Raw genomic sequence first — 21,527 nt, forward strand, 5'->3', positions numbered from 1 at the left:
ATCTTCTCTTCACACAGCCCAGCCCCAACTCCTAATCAGTTGCAGTGGTAATAGTGATGGTGGCCTAGCCCTCCCACACTAGGTTCCTCCACTACACCTGTGACACATGTATAAAACTACACATGTATAAAACAGTGATCATTTAAGCCATTTCACATTTTTTTTTAAATAAAGATAGAAATTTACCACCATCTCAAAAACAATTTCTTATAGATAATATTTGTTTTATTTTGGAACACAGTTATTTTAGTTTTGATAGTCGGTTTTATAGACCGATTCATAGTACAGCCATGAGTACACGTTTGGCAACTAACTACAGGATGCAGTAGTTTGTATGGGTCTTTGGGAGACTTAATTTATTTGGGAAAGGTGAAATATTGGTATATATGACGCTATTTTGTTAATTTGGTCAGGGCCACAGGAAAGTTTAGATATTTTTGTTACATCATAAAGGAGGGACAGGAGTAGGTCATGTGATACTTTTTATTGAACCAACAGATAGTAAGTTACAAGCTTTCGAAAGCTCTCGGGGTTCTTCATCATGTAAGGCAGACACAGAATCCGAGCATAATATATACAGTATTGTACACCCACCCTTTTTTTCTCTATATTTTTGTTATGTATCTCCATTCAAATAATTACTACAAAGAGCTTTTTTCTTTTTCTTTCAGTTATAAAGCTTTTTATTGTGTTTTCAAACAATTATAATTTCAAACAATTATTGCATGAGGGATCCGTGGAACCCAAGCTGATTTTAGATTTATACATCCGATTTTAATATAAAAATAATAATAATAATAAAATAAAAAAATTTAAAAACAAGGAAAAGAGGATAGAAGAAAGAAACCGCAAAAGAGAAGGTAAAGTGGAGGGGGGGTGAGGGGGGATAGGGGAGGGGGGATAGGAGTGGATGGAGTGATAAGAGTGGTTGGGGGCTGTTTACCAACCATCTTGTCCTGTTTGGTTTGGCTCCCTGGGCAGCGAGTCTCTGTGTTTCCTTTATTTCTGCTGTCTAGCTCCCTTCCTTCTAGACCCAACCCTAGGTTTCTTGCTACTCGAACTCCTACTGTTGTCTTCTATTAGGCTTCTACAAAGCGCTCTCTTGATGAGAGCATAAGTAAAATTATTTTATGGATCAAAAGATCACAACTGAGAAAGATCAGATAATGAGATGACTGATAGTTGGGACTATACAATGATACCTTGAAGGCTGTAGCACCGACCCCCAAGTGATACGAAGCCTGGTGAAATACGTTGAGGTCTATATTCATGGTGTGACATCATCTGGTGCACACTATATCCCAGGACCATGAGGATTGGGATAGACATTAGCACATTGTTCTCATATTGCTGCGGATTAGAGACACCTGACGTAGTCGTGAGATATGGACACCAGCTATTGCACTGGTATGATTTGAATACTTACATGCAGGTTTATTATTTTTATTTATAGAAAGATGTATTTACAGTATACTTACCCCGATTCCTGGTGCTCTCTATTTGTTGGTGTTTTTGCAAAGTAAAAAAAGATTTCACCCCAGCAGACAATCTGTGACCTGGTCTGCTAGGAGATTTTGTGGGGTGCCCATCGCAGGAGTCCTTCTTCCTAATATGGAAGTTGTTTACCTCTATGGCAATATCCCTCCAGTCTTTATAGGTAATTCAATGATATCAAATGCAAGCAGGCAGCAGCAATTATGGAGGGCTTACAATAATGCTGTTTTTTCATTCACGTTGATATCAGTATTACTTCATCTAGCCACATGGTCATTTATCACTGATCACCTTTGTGATATATAGTCAAGACATAAATTGTAATTCACTACATTTTTATATACAGATGTGGGGAACGTTTGTGCCCTAGATAGCAGGAAAAGATCTGGTTGACAAGAGTCAGATATTCCAACAGAAGACTTACTAATAAATGTTTGCTTTAACAATACTACAATACATTGAATAACCCTAGAAGTTGGAGGTTCAGATTCATATGTAAAAACAATGTGAGATTCTAAGCTGGACCAATGTAGCACTTTGCGTGTAACCCAGAGGTTAGTTAGTCTCCAACAGTAAACACATATATACAGTATCTGCAATACAGTACTGTAGCTGTCATACTCCAGTACACACAGAAGGACAAGTTCTCTCCATACTCCCATTTAGGACAGGAATCCCAATCCAAAGATTAATTAACACCTTTCATTAAAAAAAGTCAATAAGCAGAAATTTGATCATTTGGCTGGATTTTTCTTTATTGGTGATTATTTTAACCAAAAACAAATCATTGAGAGAACTTTTATTTTTTTATTTTCTTAGAAACCCCTTAGTAAGCATTTTCTGTCTCTTCATTCCCATTATATACCCTCAAAGATTCAGTTTAAATGCCCAGCAAATCCTAGAAAACAACTGAAACACACACACACACTTTGTAAACTTTTAAAGGTACCATCTCTTTGCACATTTGTAGATAGCTTTACGCGGCATTTCCATCATGTAAATCATCAATGTTGAATCATACTACAATAATAGTTTATTCTTAACTAGCACCAACAATGTGCATGGCGCTGTATATATATAATTATACAGGCACAGTACAACAAGTCCGTGCCTTAAAGAGCTCACAAATGGCATTTTTGTGCTTGAGCCCCAGGAGATAAAGTCAAAGACACGAGGAAAGGCGACACTTGGATTCAAACCCGCTTCACCCACTTGAAAGATCGTGTACTTATTACTATGCTACTCCTTCAGCCGGCACATTATCACTTTACTCAACCCATATATTTTTATAAATAGTGATATAACAATTTTACCTGGGCAAAAAATGGTATTTTACTTTTGACCATTTACATTGTTCATTAAGAGCACGATTTGCTGGCAGCAGTGGAAAAATATGGGTGCTTGGCAGTTCTAGTGCACCCTAGTCTGAACGACGACTTGATTTGACCTATTTCCAGAGGCTCTATTTTAAACCGCTGCTTGCATTAGTAGCATTGACAGCTTGCACCAAAGTGCCCTTATGATATTCACTGAACATCATGTGATTTCGTCCCGTCTGTTTGGCCTGCACTGCTGTTCTACTAGGAGTCATGTGATTGCGGTAATAGGGATCACATGACTCTGGAGCCGGAAACTCCGTGGTACTAAGGGGAATAATGTAAATGAATAGGTTGCCATAAAAAGGTACCGCATGCACCTTTCTGTCAACCAGGTCTGCTTACACATTTAAAGGCCAGAACGGTCACGCACTGAACCTTCAATGGTGTACTGCCCATTTCCCACACCTATAGAGTACATACATGTGGTGATTGGTATATTAATCCCTTACCTTGTTTTCTAGCTTTCCGAAAGTAATTGCTGAACATATTCAAGATGTCTATATAAGCAGCTCTGGTCACCAAACAGGGGTTTTGCCTAAAAAAATGAAGGTTTATAAAAAAAAATATAGATTTAGACAAATAAAAAAAAAAAGAAAAACACGACCAGCCTTTACTAAACTGAACAGAATAATGTATACATTGTACACAAAAATAAATATATATTTTAATTACATATACTGTACAACCTGTACTAGGTTTCATGGTCTAGCAATCTTTCTTCACATGACAAACATACAATCCGAATATGTACAAAAAAAAAAAAAAAATCAGTATAAATACAGTTTCTGGCCCCTGTAGACATAAGATACGTATTCTGCACAATAGGCTGTTTGACTCTCTGTTCCTAATGACAAATTGCATAATCTCATTCTAAGTCAATTTGCACAGCAAACATATGATTTGGATCAGCAATATCCAACTCATAAACTACATAACCAAACCAGAGATGGAAAATTAAAGTTTAATATTGGGAGGTATTCACGACGGGTATATTCCCCCGCCTCGATGTGGAAGTGGGCTGCACGGAATTACAAGCCCCTCAAGCAATGAAGTAGTTAAAGGTTACACGTAGGATGTTTAATGGGTTACGTTTTGTGATTAATATCTTCCTAAATTCAGAGAAGTGTTTGTATATTTAACCCAGCCTTTGAAAGTCTGAAAAGTTTATTTTTTTTTAAGAACTCTGTTGGGGTGATGGTCAGTCTTGTTTGTCCCTCCCCAATAATGAGGTGATCAGATTCATCTCCCCTTCTCATCGTTAGATGGCTTTTATTTTTATTTTTTAATTTAAGGCATAAATCTAGTGATGTACCGAGCACCGGGTAATTACCCGGTACTCTGCTTACCGAGCGCTTTTTCATCTACCCGGACATTACCCGGACCTGGCAGCTGGGCCCGGCGCCGGGTAATGTCACTATAAATGAAAATACTTCATCACTTACCTGCAGCTGGCGACGGAAGGTGAAGAAGACTGGTGAGGAAGACAGCGGCGACATCTGGAAGCAGCAGCTGGGGTCCTGGTGGCGGTGGCAGCAACAGAAGTCTGTGTTCAGCCGGCGGGAGCAGCAGCAATACAGCACACAGCTGATACCAGTGTGAACCGGGGAACCATATGACCAGAGCAGGAGCGTTCCTATTCGACAGTCGGCTCCTCCACGGCTTTCCAATAGGAACGCTCCTGCTCCGGTCACATGGTTTCCCAGGCTCACACTGGTATCAGCTGTGTGCTGTATTCCTGCTGCTCTTACGGGCTGAACACGGACTTCTGTTGCTGTCACCGCCACCAGGACCTCAGCTGCGGCTCCCAGATATCGCCGCGGTCTTCCTCACCCTGCAGGTAAGTGCCGGCCAGGTAAAATGATTAATTTTGCCCGGGTACCCGTTACCCAGTTTTCAGAAAATTTAGGACCCGGTACAACACTACAATCAATCTCATCGTTTTACCTTATTTCCTTGAAAAAGCGCCACTTGGTGTGAAACGCACGGGAGGCATCCTTTTTATTTTTTCAGAAGTGGCGAGTTCCTGAGCATTCCTTGCAGTACTCCATTCACCCTTGATTTCTGCTTACCGTATTAATGTCCTGATCAACTAAGATCCGTTTAGTCCCTTAAAGCAGCAATAAAACTTTCCAACTATTTTCGCTCTCCTTTTTTTTCTTAGTTTTATATGTAACGCATGTTGTAATGTATAATTCTACATTCTAACCTATGCTGGCAATCGTTTGGTGCTCCTGTTATAGATCTGTAAAACTCCTGATTGTGTGACTAATGATATGGCCGCCTTTCAGTTTCAATCACTCCTTCAGCCAGTGTAACTCAGCAGCTACAATGTAAGTATAGCGTGGGTCCCCCTGGTCCCGTTTGTCCCCTTACCTTTCCATAGGAGTATAGCACAGCAGGGGAACTACAAGTTTCCGCAGCCTCAGGGGCTGCAGGACGCGTTACCAGGCAACCAATAGAGTTGAGAGATGTATGGCAGTTAGAATTCTGACAGTTGGGATTCTGACTGTTAAGGGGACTGGGAAGCTGGATACCGAAGGGGTAGGGTGTGAGTATGCAGGTGACTGTGGCATCTGCACTAGGCCAGAGACCCCTGATAGGCCCGAGCTAGGCCCAACTCCCCTCAGTTTGTGGCTGCTACAGGGACAGGCCCATAGATAGGGAAACTGCCCCTGTAGCTTGAAGTAAGGGACACAGATAGGACACAGCGGCATCCTGGCTCTTTGTGGTCTGGGACCAGACCACATCCACGGAAGAGACTGTCCTTGAGGTGGACATCCCACGCGGATGCATTGGAGTCGCAGATAATTGTTGGCTCCGTGTAGCCCATCGCAGGTACCCCACGCACAAGTGCACCAATATACACTATAGTGGCAGCACTAACCACATATAAGGGTGAGGGGTTATATCCTTGTGGACACTAGAGTGGTTGAGTGCCCGAGGGCCCCATCAGGTACCGTGGGGGCTGTGAACAAGTGTGTGGGACACTGGGCAGGTGGTTACGGCCGTGCGAGGCCTGGTGGGTAGGCTGTAACCAGTAGCCATATTATCGTTCTGTAGTAAAGTTGTTATTTTATGTTTTACTCATTGTGTGTGGTTATTGTATAAGTATATGTATACAGGTCCTGTAACGGGTAATTCCACACAGTAGAATCTGTTACAGGTGGAAGCACTGAAGAACACCGTACCAGGTTACACCCCAGGCTCCCTGCAGCGGAGGCGCAGACCTCCTGTGAGCCACAGGTATTGCACCACACACACCGTAGCCACACATTCTCCAAGGGGGTGGGGGAAAGTGCACTACATATCCTTATATCACTAAGGTAACATTATCTATTGTAAGGCTGCACTCAGGGTGCTGGCACATGTGCGCGCCGCCGCGCACACTCTTGCAGCCCCCGGGATGTGTGCACAAAGGCTGCAGGAGATTGGGGAGGCGATCGGGGGCATGACGTACGCGTCACGAAGCTGGTTTGCCCTCATTGGTTGAACCAGCTCACGTGATGCTAATGTCACGCGACTGCAGCCCGAAACAAAATGTAGCAGCGTCGACATGCTTCAGCGCTGCGGGCACTTCAGATACTACCATAGGAACACAGGTAAGAGTCCCGATCGCACGTCACCACGCCGGCACCTGAGCGTAGCCTAAGGCTGAGTCCATAGGGACTTCAGCCGTGCGGAGGCGCGCGGAGGCTGAGGGAAAGCGGGTGCTTTCCCTGGCCTTAGTCCGTGCCCCGTCCGGGGGCGTGTCTGGGGCCGGGCCAGTGACCGGCCCATCACTCCCCTCAGCGCGCAAACTAAATTTTTTTGAAACGCTATGCCTCCACCAGCCTGCGGAAGCGTGCGTGAGCCCCTGCTAAAGCCGCTCTCATTGCGGCTGCATGGGCTCACTGGTAAGCGTGAGAGCGGCTCAGCGGGTAAGCGCAGACCATGCCCTCGGCCTCACAGTTTACCGCTCAAACTGCTGGGAACATTGGCAACAAATGATCAGAAACAGCAAAGTGTTGCAAAGATCTTGCACTGCTGGGGAGCTGGGACCAACCAATCAGACCAACCTCGCTGCTCTCCGATTTATCTTTAGTGATCGACAGAGACACTGACCAAGAGACAAAACATTGTTGCTCTGAAGCAGCCATCTTTCAACATTATTACAATTTTTATATTTTAATATATGCTACATTTTGTTCTACTCCTTTTCAATGTAAATCAGAAACAATGTAACTATTTATTCACACACACCTCAGTTTTGTTCTTTTTAAACCAGGGGTGGACAACTCCAGTCTTCAAGGGCCAGCAGCAGGTCAGTTTTCCAAATATTCCTGCTTCAGCGCAGGTGGTGCAGTCTTTGACTGAGCCACTGATTGAACCACCTGTGCTGAAGCAGGGATATCCTGAAAACCTGACCTGTTGGTGGCCATTAAGGACTGGAGTTGGCCACCCCTGGTTTAACCCTTCAGCCCCAACATTTATTTTTACAGGATGAGAATCAGAGGACCCCCGCAGCAAAACCTCGCTATTCTCCGCTCCAGAGATCCACGGTTCTCGCATATTTACCAGTGAAGGCGCCAGCGTTTCAGCACGGGGTGTAAGTAGGTGGGATTGCTGCTGTAAAAGCAGCACTGCATTATTTGTTTTAAGTAGCGGTGGGCAGTTATACTACGCTTATTGCAACGCTATAAACCTGGTTCTCTTGTCACAAAGTTATTTAACAGCAGACATCAGTAGCCCGGTCTCATGACATGTTGGCCCAACATATGAGGTCTTATACTAAGCACAGGTGAACTTCATTGTGTTTTACTTCCAAAGCCTTCTTTATATCAACTTCTTGTCCTGTTCCTGTCCCTATACAGATGCATCTGACTAGAGCAAATATATATTATTCCTCAATATGTACATTTATACACCCCACTATTTGTTTTGTGCATGTCACACTGTAGTGTTATGGTCGGTGGTGGAATAAATTACATCCTATGTACATTCAGAAATAAAGTGGAAGGTATGTTTATTACCATTTACAGGTTACGAAGGCTGAACAGGCTAGAACAGGGGATGGGAGCAGAGAGTGTGTATCTGTCAGGAGTTTTGGACAGTAATGGCACCAGGAGGGTATTCCAACAGCAATACTCTGCTGTGCCAAAGAATACACATGAAACAAGACAGATATTTCCTTGCCTTTGATAAACAAATTGCTAGCTCTGAGCTGAACCCACAGGTTTTATAGCTAGATAAAGCTTTTTCAGTTCGTCCTTTAAACTTACTGGCAAGGACTCTTATACCATACACTATTTCAACTTGTTTCACCAGAAGGATCCAACTTTGATCATTAGATCAGGTTAGCAGGCTGTTAATTTCTAGCAGCAAATACAGTCTTCCAAAAGCTCAGCATCTCATGTAAAGGAAACAGTATTCACTTCTCACTATAAAAAGTGGTTCAGTCCTCTGTAGCTGATCCAAAAGAATGATATAGTACACGTACGGGTGTGTGTGTGTGTGTGTGTGTGTGTGTGTGTGTGTGTGTGTGTGTGTGTATGTATATATGTGTGTGTGTGTGTGTGTGTGTGTGTGTGTGTGTGTGTGTGTGTGTGTGTGTGTGTGTGTGTGTGTGTATGTATATATGTGTGTGTATATATGTGTATGTGTGTGTATATATGTGTGTGTGTATGTGTATATATGTGTATGTGTGTGTATATATGTGTATGTGTGTGTGTGTGTGTGTGTGTGTGTGTGTGTGTGTGTGTGTGTGTGTGTGTGTGTGTATGTATGTATATATGTGTATGTGTGTGTATATATGTGTATGTGTGTGTATATATGTATGTGTGTGTATATATGTATGTGTGTGTATATGTGTATGTGTGTGTATGTATGTGTATGTTTGTGTATGTATGTGTATGTGTGTGTATGTGTGTGTATATATGTGTGTGTGTGTGTGTGTGTGTGTGTATACATATATATATATATATATATACATATATATATATACACACATACATACACACACACACACACCCGTTTGTGTACTATATCATACTTTTCATATATATATATATATATATATATATATATATATATATATATATATATATATATATATATATATATATATATATATATATATAAGAAAATGATCCACAGCTTGCACAAAGTACTTCTAAAATAATATAAACAATATTACCATTCTTGCGTCCGGTAAGAAAAGACTGCACTCAAATCCTGTATTCCAAGAAAATCTGTATTAGGCATAGGTACCAAAATAAGCCGCCCAAACCGACTTTTCGGTCCCGGACCCCCCTTGAGAGAGGTCCCGTTCCGGGACGAAACGTCGGTTTGGGCGGCTTATTTTGGTACCTATGCCTAATACAGATTTTCTTGGAATACAGGATTTGAGTGCAGTCTTTTCTTACCGGACGCAAGAATGGTATATAGTCCATGTGAAAAAGGATGTACACCCTCTTTGAATTCTATGGTTTTACATATCACAACATAATAACGATCACCTGTTCCTTAGCAGGTCTTAAAATTAGGTAAATACAACCTCAGATGAACAAGAACACATGACATATTACACCGTGTCATGATTTATTTAACAAAAATAAAGCCAAAATGGAGAAGCTATGTGTGAAAAACTAAGTACACCCTTACTGCTTCCATAGAAATTAAGATGCTAAGTAGCAGACCGGTGCTGCTAATCAGATGCCCTTGATTAATTGATCATCAGCAAGTGTGACCACCTCTATAAAAGCCGAAGTTTTAGCAGTTTGCTGGTCTGGAGCATTCAGGTGTGTTTTAACACAATGCCAAGGAGGAAAGATATCAGCAATGATCTTAGAGAAGCAATTGTTACTGCCCATCAATCTGGGAAGTGTTATAAGGCCATTTCCAAACAATTTAAAGTCCATCATTCTACAGTGAGAAAGATTATTCAAAAGTGGAAAACATTCAAGACAGTTGCCAATCTTCCCAGGAGTTGTTAAAGTTGCAATAGATGCAACTTTGCAAACCTAAGCCATGCTGCCATGTTCTTTTTAGAGAGAAAAGTCTCTCTCCTGGCAACCCTCCCAAACAAACTATACTTGTTCAGTCTTTTTCTAATTGTACTGTCATGAACTTTTAAATTCAACATGCTAACTGAGGGCCGTATTGTCTGAGATGTAACTTTTGTTTTTTTTGCAATTTCTCTGAGCATTGCACAGTCTGACCTTGGGGTGAATTTGCTGAGACGTCCACTCCTGGGAAGATTGGCAACTGTCTTGATTGTTTACCACTTTTGAATAATCTTTCTCACTGTAGAATGATGGACTTTAAATTGTTTGGAAATGGCCTTATAACTTTTCCCAGATCGATGTGCAGCAACAATTGCTTCTCTAAGATCATTGCTCATGTCTTTCCTCCTTGGCATTATGTTAACACACACCTGAATGCTCCAGACCAGCAAACTGCAAAAATTTCAGCCCCTATAGAGGTGGTCACACTTGCTGATGATCAATTAATCAAGGGCATTTGATTAGCAGCACCTGTCTGCTACTTAGCATCTTAATTCCTATGGAAGCATTAAGGGTGTACTTAGTTTTTCACACATAGCTTCTCCATTGGCTTTATTTTTGTTAAATAAACCATGACATGGTGTAATATGTCATGTGTTGTTGTTCATCTGAGATTGTATTTACCTAATTTGTAGACCTGCTAAGGAACAGATGATTGTTATTATGTCCTGATATGTAAAACCATGGAATTCAAAGACGGTGTACTTTCTTTGTCACGACTGTACTTCGTACATTGCTGCCAGTGCATTATGCACTGTGAAGTCATAAGGGCGCTGTAGTGCAGCCACAAGAAGCTTACAATGGTGACTAAGATCATGGAAATTAGGCCAATACATACAATGCAGTGGTGTTCCCTAATACACCTTTTGGAACCCTATGTGGGATTCTGAGGAATCCCGACCCTCTCTAATAGCGCCTCCGAGATCAGATGCATTGTTAGGAACCCCAACTCTCTCGAATAGTGCGTCTGAGATCAGATGCATTGTAAATTTGTCTGTATTTGGTACAATTCTCAAATGACCTGCAAATTGCAGGGAATCCTTTAGGAATGCTCAGGGACTCTAAAGGGCCATAGGAACCCATGTCGAAGAACACTGAGCTAGGGTGTGTTTTAACTGCTGATTGCAAGAGCTTTAAAAAGCAGTCAGCAGTCTGACAGAATTGAGCCGTACCCCCATCCAGCAAGAACGCTGCATGGAACAGTTCCCAGCCTTGCTGGACGCAGGGCCTGTTGCCTGAACCAAACTCACAGCCGGAGTGGTTCAGAGAGAGAGAGAGAGATACTTCAGGTGTTCTCACTTACAGAGATAAAAGGGTGAAGTATTAGTGAGAGAGATACTTCAGGTGTTCTCACTTACAGAGATAAAAGGGTGAAGTATTAGCCAAGAGCTTAGTTCTCCAATCTGTAGTTAAGGAACTGACAATGATGTTAGTTAGTGCTCCAGAAGGAGCTAAGTATTTTGATTTTGTTCCCTTTTGTTAATAAACCTATTAAGCGAAACCTACATTTTCTGCCTTAATGTGAGAGAAAATACCCTGCAAAGTGACTGAGCTGTCACAATATATATAAAATGCCATAATCCAGGGGTGCGCAATCTGGGGGGCGTGAGATTATCTGCGGGGGGGGGGGGGGGGCGCTGGGTTTACAGATGCCCTGCGCGCTTCCCGAAGGCACTTACATTAAATGCCGGGGAAGTGGCAAAGGCCTCTGTAAACTGCACTTACCTTGGTTCAGACGGCTTCTGGAGACACGTTGCCATGGAGACACGTTGCCATGGCAACACAGCGGTTTTCGTGTGACGTCACGTTGCCATGACAACGCGATGTCATGACGCCCAGAACATCCTAACCAAGGGAAGGGTGGGGGGTGGGGGCAGAGAGGGGGACAGCTGGCGGGGGGGGCGCAGGAGAAAAAGATTGTGCCTTAATCCAACAACAAATGAATGATTGTGCTTTTGTGCCTGTAACTTAATGAGGACAGATCAGATATACTTTTCGCCGAGTGTTAATACAACATTTAGACAAGAAAACTTTACATTGTTAATTAAAAATGTATAAGAAAAAAAGTGTTCTTTTACGTAATGCTATATTTCTAATATATTAGATTCTGAATAATGGAAACAAAGTGACTGCCTGCTCTGAGCTTTTCCTTCTGCATTTATGGAATTGAGTACATTTGCAAACAGGTTGCTAGCAACAGTGTTTCTGAGGCAGGGCTGTATACGCACTTAAAGGTGAAGCTATCAGAACAGCTTTGATATATAATCCGCTAAAGATGCATTTGATTGAACTAAGGATTGCAGTAGCGAATAGCGTTCTTTATCTGCGTACACACTGTTAAAACATTAGGTTATATGGATTAGGGAACTCTCACAGTGAAATCAAAACAAAAAAAAGCACAAAAGGCGAGACCAGTAGGATGAATAACAAGTCCTTTCCATTCATTCCCTGGAAATAACGGATCAACATTGGCATAAGACTCATGATATGCTAAAAAAAAAAATGACATGCAACAATTACAGTTAGGCCGCTAAAAGAATTCAAGCTGCAGAGGCAGCCACATAGACACTTGAAGGTAGATGGTTGAGTAAGTAATCCTATTAACTATCACCCAGAACCAGGCACTCTAAACCCCGAGAACCGGGTGACACCGGCCCATATTTACTACCCCACAAGAGACCTTCCAGTCCCAGGAAGACCTCTAATAGCCCATTTAAAGAGGCATCCGAGCTGTTTTTGTACCCCCATTTTTTTTTATATACACAGGATTTAAAGCAGGGGGTCTCTGGAGCTGAATCCCATTAATTATAGCGACCGGGTCCCCCTGCTTTCAGAGATACTTACCTAGGTAGTGGGTGCCGGTAGCTACTTCAGGGTACACATTATGGCAGATTTTCAAAGCCCCTGGGCCCAGCAGGAATAGGAAACCGTGACATCATCAAGTTTGGCTTCCTATTGGCCCACGTGACCGGGGGGCTTTAAACTGCCGAGAGATATCGGCACCCCCTTCGGAGGTAAGTATCTATGGAAGCAGGGGGTCCCCGGTGTTCAAGCTAATGGGGTTCAGCTCCGGAGAGCCCCTGCCCCAAACCGGTTTTTAAAAAAACCTGCCAAAAACAGAAGTAAAAAACGGCTTGGATTGCTCCTTTAATTGAAATGGTTATAATGTGTCTTCTGGAGCAGGAAAGGCGCCAGGGAGAATAGCACCACTTAGTAAATACGGGACAAAATCGCTTACATTTTTCCCTGCAGGGTGCGTGCATCAGGCCTCCATCACTTGGTTGCTGTACATCACACCCATGGTTGTTACCACTAAGGCTACGCTTATAGTACTGGCTACAGCGACCTTGACGCGACCCGTGACATCACACGTCGCCGTCGTGAAAGTTGCACACCTGTTTGTGATGTAGCTGGAGGCAAGGGGCGGTGACGTCAGCTAGGGGGAAGGCAGATATGCTTTGTGATTGGCTTGCTGCCAGTCACATGGGGTGGCTGTCTCTGTAAATCTCAAAATCTTTTGACTGCAGCGATTTTGGTAGCGGTGACGTACACGTCGTGCCGAATATGGGCGGTGGCTACGGACTACATAGTTGCTTCGCGGCTGCACGCCGTCGCTGTAGCCAGTACTATAAGCGTAGCCTAAGGCTTACTAAGGCTATACTCCTCCACCTTCTATTGAGAGTCACGACACGAGACCGTCGGGAGCTTGTAATGTTTTCAGAGCTGTATCTGAGACTCCGAATAATACAATGAGTGCTCTGGTTAAATGTCCTTCCATGGATGTAAATATTCAGCTATTTACCTAAAAATGTCTGAACAGGTATGGCCGCTTTAACGCCTTTTTTTTACGACTTTCCAACAGCAAGAGAGTTATTAGCTTAGCAACTTCCTACAACATTTCTTCAACATACCTTTTGGCCAGCCAGAGCTTGGCGTTCATGCAGACGATGATGTCACACATCTCCTGCTGAATTCGGTCTGAATTAGCTGTGTGTTTAGCCTCAAAGAAGGACTGCAGTAAGTAAAAAACCTACATCAAGACAAGAAGAGAAAAAAAAGGCCACTGCTGTGAAAATATTTCTTTTAATCCCAAGTTCCTCTGCTCTTACCTTTCCTCAAAATAACTCCCTTGAAGAGAGAGTAACAGCCACCTGCGCTCTAAGACTGGAAGCTTTGCTTTCTACTGGAAAGGTTGTTAGCACTGGAGAATGTAGTAACTGTATTAGGCCTAAATCCTGCTCTTTTTTTTTTAATAAGATATGGCCTGTGAGTCCTTTTTCAGAAAAAAAAAAATACCCAAATTACCTCATAGTGTGATCATGATTTCCTAATGAAATCACATCCTCATAATTAAAAACAACCGACGAATGGATTTGAAGAAACCTAAACTTTTCTACCCTTCTTGGCAAGGGCAGAGTTACTATAAACAAATGCTGGATGGGAGGATATACAGAGAAAAAAAAGTGAACTTCATTTGCTGTTGGAAAAGCTTTCAACGCCATGTTTTTCCTATGTTTTTTGTGTAAATTTCCTACAGAAAATGCTTCAGGGAGGGGAATCCAATGGTGAAAAGTGTATATATAATATGGCAGGGCAACATGTGTTTTTACGGTGCACCATTAGGCTGCGTCCATAGACACTGCAGCCGTGCGGAGGCTGAGGGAAAGCATGTGCTTTCCCTGGCCTTCGTTCGCGCGTCTTCCGGGGGCGTGTCTATGGGCAGGCCAGTGACGACACGGAGCTGGTTCGCCCTCATTGGGCGAACCGCTCACGTGACCGCGCGATCGCGCGAAAAATCCGTTTTGACTAATTTCACGCGCATCGCACGCCCCCTCCCGCTTCCGCACGCTGTATAGACGCGATCACTACCTTTATGCAGTCTGATCGCGCAGCGTGTGGACACGTCAGCGCGGTCTGCCCTTCTATGGACGCAGCCTTAGATAACTGGAAACTGGGTATGCTGTGAAGTGCAGTTTTAGTACACAATGGCAGAGTTCATTGAGGCCTCTCATTGCCATCCTGGTCCTGTTTCCAGTCTAAGCCATTTTCATGGGTAGTTTTAGCTCTAATGTAACAATGTTTAGACCAAATAATTTTCCATTTCCCCAACTGAAGCTAAATAATTTACACTAAAGTGGTTTAGGTTCCTTATCATAAGTATTCCATCTCTGCAACAGTTTGTTTTATACTCCCTTTCCCACAGATTTGATAGTTTTTTTTAATCAGATCAAACATGAGATGGAAGTAACATGACGACACAAAAAACAGTTTCATCTTTCTGCAAGAAAAAAAACAGCTGCATTTCCACCAGTTACATTGGAGTAATATAGTATAATAAAAAGTGCATACTTCTACAGTTTATCCTAATTACAAGTTTTAACCCATATATCATCTACATTTTCTATAATCTACTATTCCATGCTACACGAGACACTTGAGTGAATGACAAATCTGCTGTCTGTCATCTATGTATCAATAACAGCAGAACATCTGCTGCTTATGCAACCTTTTTAATGGACCGACTACCTTTTGAAATGACAAGTTTTGTAGAGGTAACTTACCCTACTCAAGGCTGCATCTTGTTTTTAATCGGAGAAAGTGAAAATATTTTATCAACATTCTTTAGCAAGACAATGTTCTCATTATCATGGGGGAGGTTAGCTGAAAGTTTGAGACTATAAAATTAGAGCTCTTCATAGATTAAATGATCCTGTATAGAATTTTCTAATCCTCGCTGGGTTCTTCTTTAATTGTTCACAGAAATCTATTCATGAAGAAAACAAACCTATGAGGTTTTGAAAGTTCTACACTTGATTATTTCACCTATGGGCAGGGTTGCTACCACTCAGGGTTTGACCCGGAGACTGCGGGTTTTGGCCACATATTTCCAGGCTACGGGTTAACCTTGTAAACTTCCGGTTGGCGGCATGCGGTTGCATTCTCCGTCATCCTCCTGGCATCTCCCCACTGCAAGTGCTGTCAAAATGGCTGTGCGGCGTCAAATAGTGCTGCGTTGCCATGACAATGGGCATGCTACGCAATGGCACAGCGTCCCCTGACGCCTGGTGCCATACCGGGACGCGACATCACTCGTTGCCATGGCAACGTGAAATCACGTGGCGCATTGGCGCCATACGGTGCCTTGTTGTCATGGCAACTTGACGCCGCGTGACATCATGAAGCTTCCCGTTGTCGTGGCAATGCGGCAGCCACATTGACAGCAGTTGCAAGTCGGAGATGCCGGGAAGATATCAGAGGATGCTGGGAGACGCCGCCGTGGAAGGTAAGAGCTCAATGTAAAAATGTTATCTCCGGGTTAGCCTTCAGTAGAAGGTGGCAACCCTGCCTCTGAGTAATGATGCCCATTAAAAAGTATGAAAACCTACATCAAACCTGCTTTTCTCCAGAACTAATACAGCTCCTAGGACTTTGAACAACATCATTGTTAAATTCATTAGTTTGTTAAAAAGGGATCACAAAGAGATGTTTCGTCATCTATGGAGGCACTAGCGCCCGGAAACTCTCACTGAAGTCTAAGGAGATTCCATTCGGCAGAGACCTGATCGGCACTATCATAGTTTGATTATTAACCCAACAAAAATTATCATCATCTTTTATTTGCATGGCACCAACATTTTCCACAGCAAAGTACAATGTGCGAGGGCGGACAATAACATTGTATGACAAAAAAGTACATGTATGTGAAGTCATAAAAATGTTGCCTATTTAACATTAACAGCAACTCATTTTTCAAAGCTCTCTTACAGATGCGCTGACACACAATCCTGCAACGGGTTTCTTCAAAAAAATAAATGACAGAATCAGAAACAGTAAGAGTTGCTTTTCACATCTGTAATAACCAAACCCTAATAGCATTGCCTATTTTGGCTAAGTGGTTGGGCAAATAACACTATTGGAAGGCATCTAAACCACACCACATCAACCTGTTATTCACACACACAACCACTACCACCTGGTCCAGGCCGTATGTTATAAAAAGGAGGTTTATTCAGATTCCATCAACAGGGCTGTTTGTTGCTTTAGCTAGGACGCTGATGCAAAGCCCTTCACTTAGGCCAATCAAAGCACTAAAACGAGATGTTGTTTTGTTTTTCTCTCTTTCCTTAATAAACTATATAGTTGGGCTTAGCAGCAACAAACAGATAATACAACTCTGATAATATCAAAACTAAACCAGCACTGAGCTAATGTAAGAGACTGAGCTAGGGTCGTGGTTTACCAGCCTTCCTTATGTAGGCATTCGTATATTCCAGTGGTTTCCAACTGTAGTCCAAAGTGAAGAAAATTGCTGCAAACCGGGCAAATTTACCACGAATCAGAATGATCTGTTATTTATTTGGATGTCCGTGCAAGGACGTAAAATAAGCACACCGTTTCGGGGAGGACATGCTCAACCTTTGTCAGGGTGCCGTGTCCCCCCCCACCCCCACCACCGAAATGTTTTGTATTTTGTGTCTCTTTACGGACATCCAAATAAATTACGGATCATTCAGATTTGTGGTAAATTTCCCGGTTTGCAGCCATTTTCTTCACTGTGGATTATATATGGTGCTCGACAGGCAGATCATACAAATGTGTTGCACGGGAAACCAGACGGATTACCATATCAGGCATACATGGCATGTTCTCCAATGCAACTACAACACACACCACTGCGAAATGCTCAAAGAACTAGATTGGTCAACACTAGAGTCTAGGCGCAAAGTTCACCTTTCCTGTCTTGCCTTTAAATTCTTCATGGGCAAGCTACCCAGCTACCTGAACAAGCTCCTCACCCCTACCACATGCAGCACTTATCACCTGAGATCAGACTCCAAAAGACTATTCATGGTCCCAAGGCTCAACAAAGTATCCGGACGTTCCTCCTCCTTCCGTGCACCCCAAAACTGGAACAACCTACCAGAGACTCTCACATCCACCACCAGTTTAAGTTCTTTCAAATCTAAGGCTGTCTCACATTTTAACCTGGTCTGTAACTGTTTCATACGCTCATAATATATATTTTCTTTAACTGTGCACGCAATGTCTTGTATATAATGTATACCCTGTTCATTTATGTAACTGAATTTGTAACCATGTATTATTTGTTTTACTCTGTGCCCAGGACATACTTGAAAACGAGAGGTAACTCTCAATGTATTACTTCCTGGTAAAATATTTTATAAATAAATAATACTGCGAGTGTGCCATGGTGAATTTTCTATATTTATCAACTCCAGTCCTCAAGAACCCCCAACGCGTCAGGTTTTAAGGATATCCCTGCTTGAGCACAGATGGTGAATGAGCCAGTGATTGAGACACATGTGCTCAAGCAGGGATATCCTTAAAACCTGACCCGTTGGGGGTTCTTGAGGACTGGAGTTGGGAAAACACTGGTAAATCTAAATTTATGAGGGCAGGTATCTGTACAGGCATACCCCGCTTTAAGGACACTCACTTTAAGTACACTCGCGAGTAAGTACATGTCGCCCAATAGGCAAACGGCAGTTCACGCATGCGCCTGTCAGCACGCCCTGAACAGCAATACAGTCTCCCTACCTGTACCGAAGCTGTGCGCAAGCGGGGAGACTATAGAGCCTGTTACAAATGCGTTATTTACATCAGTTATGCACGCATATGACGATAGCAGTATAGTACATGCATCAATAAGTGGAAAAAAGGTAGTACTTCACTTTAAGTACATTTTCGCTTTACATACATGCTCCGGTCCCATTGCGTACGTTAATGCGGGGTATGCCTGTATACACAAATTCCATTCAACAGAGACACTGACAAATACACACAGGCCCTTATTCTATCAAGTTTGAGTGGCAATAAGGACCTATTGCACAGAAAGCAAGATTGGTGTGCTCTAACTTTATAGAATAAGGACCATTGACACAGACACAATAAATGTTTAATTATATTACATTTTACACGAATAGAACCAATAAAACAAAAAAAAGGTAATTACAAAAAAATCTGAACAATACGTTGGGAAAATCTATAAATACAAAATAAATCTGAAAACATTGTTCAAATACGAATGATGTTTAGATAAATAATTAAGGCAAGCATTACAACATGAATAGTGAATATCCATTTGATTGCAGTCCACGAGTCAAATTAAATGGTCTATTCAATACAGTATTACTTCTACAGAAGGAGAAGATTTAGTTGTCCACTTATTAATCTTTTACTTTGCATACGAAACCAATTCAATCCAAGAATGAGAGATGTGACAGATTGGGGAAATACCCAATATAAAGAATAGATTAGAGAAGGGATGCGCAAACGTTTTGCCCTGCGCCCCCCTGTCTGCTCTCCCCCACTGCTCGCGCCCCCCCCCCTCACCTTTGATCAAGCGTCAAATGAGCCTGCGGGGTCATGTGACGTGACGTCACCCCGTGGCATAATTTAACGCCACGTTGCCTCTGTAACCGCCGCACTCTCCCCGGGAAAAAAAATTCGCACTCGCCCCCGTTTGCACACCCCTGGATTAGAGGATGATATATATATATATATATATATATATATATATATATATATATATATATACTGAGTTAAGTTATGGTGAGTAAAAAAAGTGACAAAAACCCTCCACAGCAAAGCAAATATGCAAATGTAAATACAACTGTATGCTCATCTGCATGTCTTAGGCAGGTCTGCAACCCCGCCTTTCACCATTATCACCCAGCACACAGCACTTCCACTGCAGCAAGGGATTCTGGGAAATGACATGCAAATGAGCACACAGTGCTTAGCAAAAAGTGGCACTGTGTGCTCATTTGCTTGTCATTTCCCAGAATCCCTTGCTGCAGTGGAAGTGCTGTGTGCTGGGTGATAATGGTGAAAGGTGGGGTTGCAGACCTGCCTAAGACATGCAAATGAGCATACAGTTGTATTTACATTTGTGTGTGTATATATATATATATATATATATATATATATATATATATATATATATATATATATATATATATATATATATATATATATATATATATATATATATATATATATATATATATATATATATATATATATATATATATATATCCTATCATAAATTACTTGATACCATAAATCCCAAATTGATGGACATGACCATTTATATAAATCAGCAGAATACAAAATTGGAGAAGCAGAAGAACTACAACTCCCAGCATTCCACAGTTCACAGTTGCACCTACACTTCATTATCAATTGAATCTATCACTATTATTACATATTCTACACAATTAGTATGGTTTAGTCAATCACTCCCTTATCCCTCCCCTTTTGTTTACTAAGCAAGGTGAACCTCGCAGAGACTGACACTAAACAATTCCGGGACAGTGATCGCAACCCGCAAAAACGCAAAGACTTGGATTTAACACCTATTTCACGTGACTGGAAAAGCTCCTTCATGAACTCGAACAGGGGACACAAACTCAAAAGGCCTGTATGTTTGCACCCTTATTAAGCTCTGTATACTGGATTTGCTTATACAAGCAGCAAATCAGAGCTTCTGATACCACCATTTTGCAAACAGCCTGTTTCTTTGGTTCGTGTTGCTTCAACCTCGGCCGCTTAGCGCCACATTTTTCCAAGACCCGTATTTATATAGTGTTTTATTTCGCCAGGCGAAACAGCTGTATTTTTTTAAGGACACTGCCGGGAATGTACAGTACAGGGTGATGTCAAGTTACCTCTTTCCCCCTCTCTCTGTGGCGAGAGCTGAACAGTCGGGTTCATTGTTTCAAGCTCTCCCTCAGAAACGTGAATATTTATAGTGTACACATCATTTATACAAACAGGACCAAGGGCATGCAAGCAAACGTTTTATGACTTCAGGTCAGTGTGACAGGAGGAGGTGGAGAGGGGGGGGGGGGGGGGAAAGCGGACTGAAGAGAAAGAGAAGTGTAATTATGTAACTGCTGGGAAAGCGAGGCACGGAAAGCGTGCTAAATCACTCCGTGCCTGTGTGCAGTTTATGCTTTAAAAGGGTATTGTGCCATTTTTTTTTTAACGAGTGACAAATATGGCGTCATTATTTTCTGCGCCAGCGTTTTCACAACAGATTTTATTGTTCCATTCGTAGAACTGTGAAATTCAATAAAAACCTGCAACTGCTGGAAAATGACAGGACAGTCAACCGTTTCATTCCCTCCGCGAACCAGATGGATGTACGGATAGAAGTAGTGAATGGGTTTAAAGCATCAATCCCGGCTGTTCGTTTATTTTTTATTTTATTTTTTAAACAGTATTTAAACTAACAGGAGTGGGTGCCAACAGGTCAGGTTTTAAGGTTATCCCTGCTTCATTAAGATAAAGGAAAAAGTGCACAGAGGGGCATATTAAGTTAAAATAGATAGCATCTTATGTAAAAAATAAACAATACAACACTTACAATAAAAATGTTTTTATATTGATATGAATATATATATATATATATATATATATATATATATATATATATATATATATATATATATATATATATATATATATATATATATATATATATATATATATATATATATATATATATATATATATATATATATATATATATATATATATGCAAATATAGCTGTATGCTATTGAGGCAAAAAGTGACACTGTGTGCTCA

The 21,527-nt window shown here is 41.8% G+C and overlaps 1 protein-coding gene across 2 annotated transcripts in view; it reads right to left on the reverse strand.

Annotated features, from left to right (window-relative positions):
- Nucleotides 1–21,527, reverse strand: part of THADA (THADA armadillo repeat containing) — a 438,996-nt gene that overhangs the window by 139,595 nt on the left and 277,874 nt on the right. For both annotated transcript variants that reach the window (XR_012800897.1, XM_075595760.1), the window contains exons 30-31: nucleotides 13,825–13,943; nucleotides 3,323–3,408 (exon numbers count right to left, since the gene is read on the reverse strand). Coding sequence is in view for 1 of the 2 variants with exons in the window: in XM_075595760.1 (XP_075451875.1) it covers nucleotides 3,323–3,408; nucleotides 13,825–13,943 (205 nt within the window). In the remaining variant the exon portion in view is untranslated. The remainder of the gene's footprint in view (nucleotides 1–3,322; nucleotides 3,409–13,824; nucleotides 13,944–21,527) is intronic.

The sequence above is a fragment of the Ascaphus truei genome, chromosome 4 (genome assembly GCF_040206685.1).
Source record: "Ascaphus truei isolate aAscTru1 chromosome 4, aAscTru1.hap1, whole genome shotgun sequence".
Classification (NCBI taxonomy): Eukaryota; Metazoa; Chordata; class Amphibia; order Anura; family Ascaphidae; genus Ascaphus; species Ascaphus truei.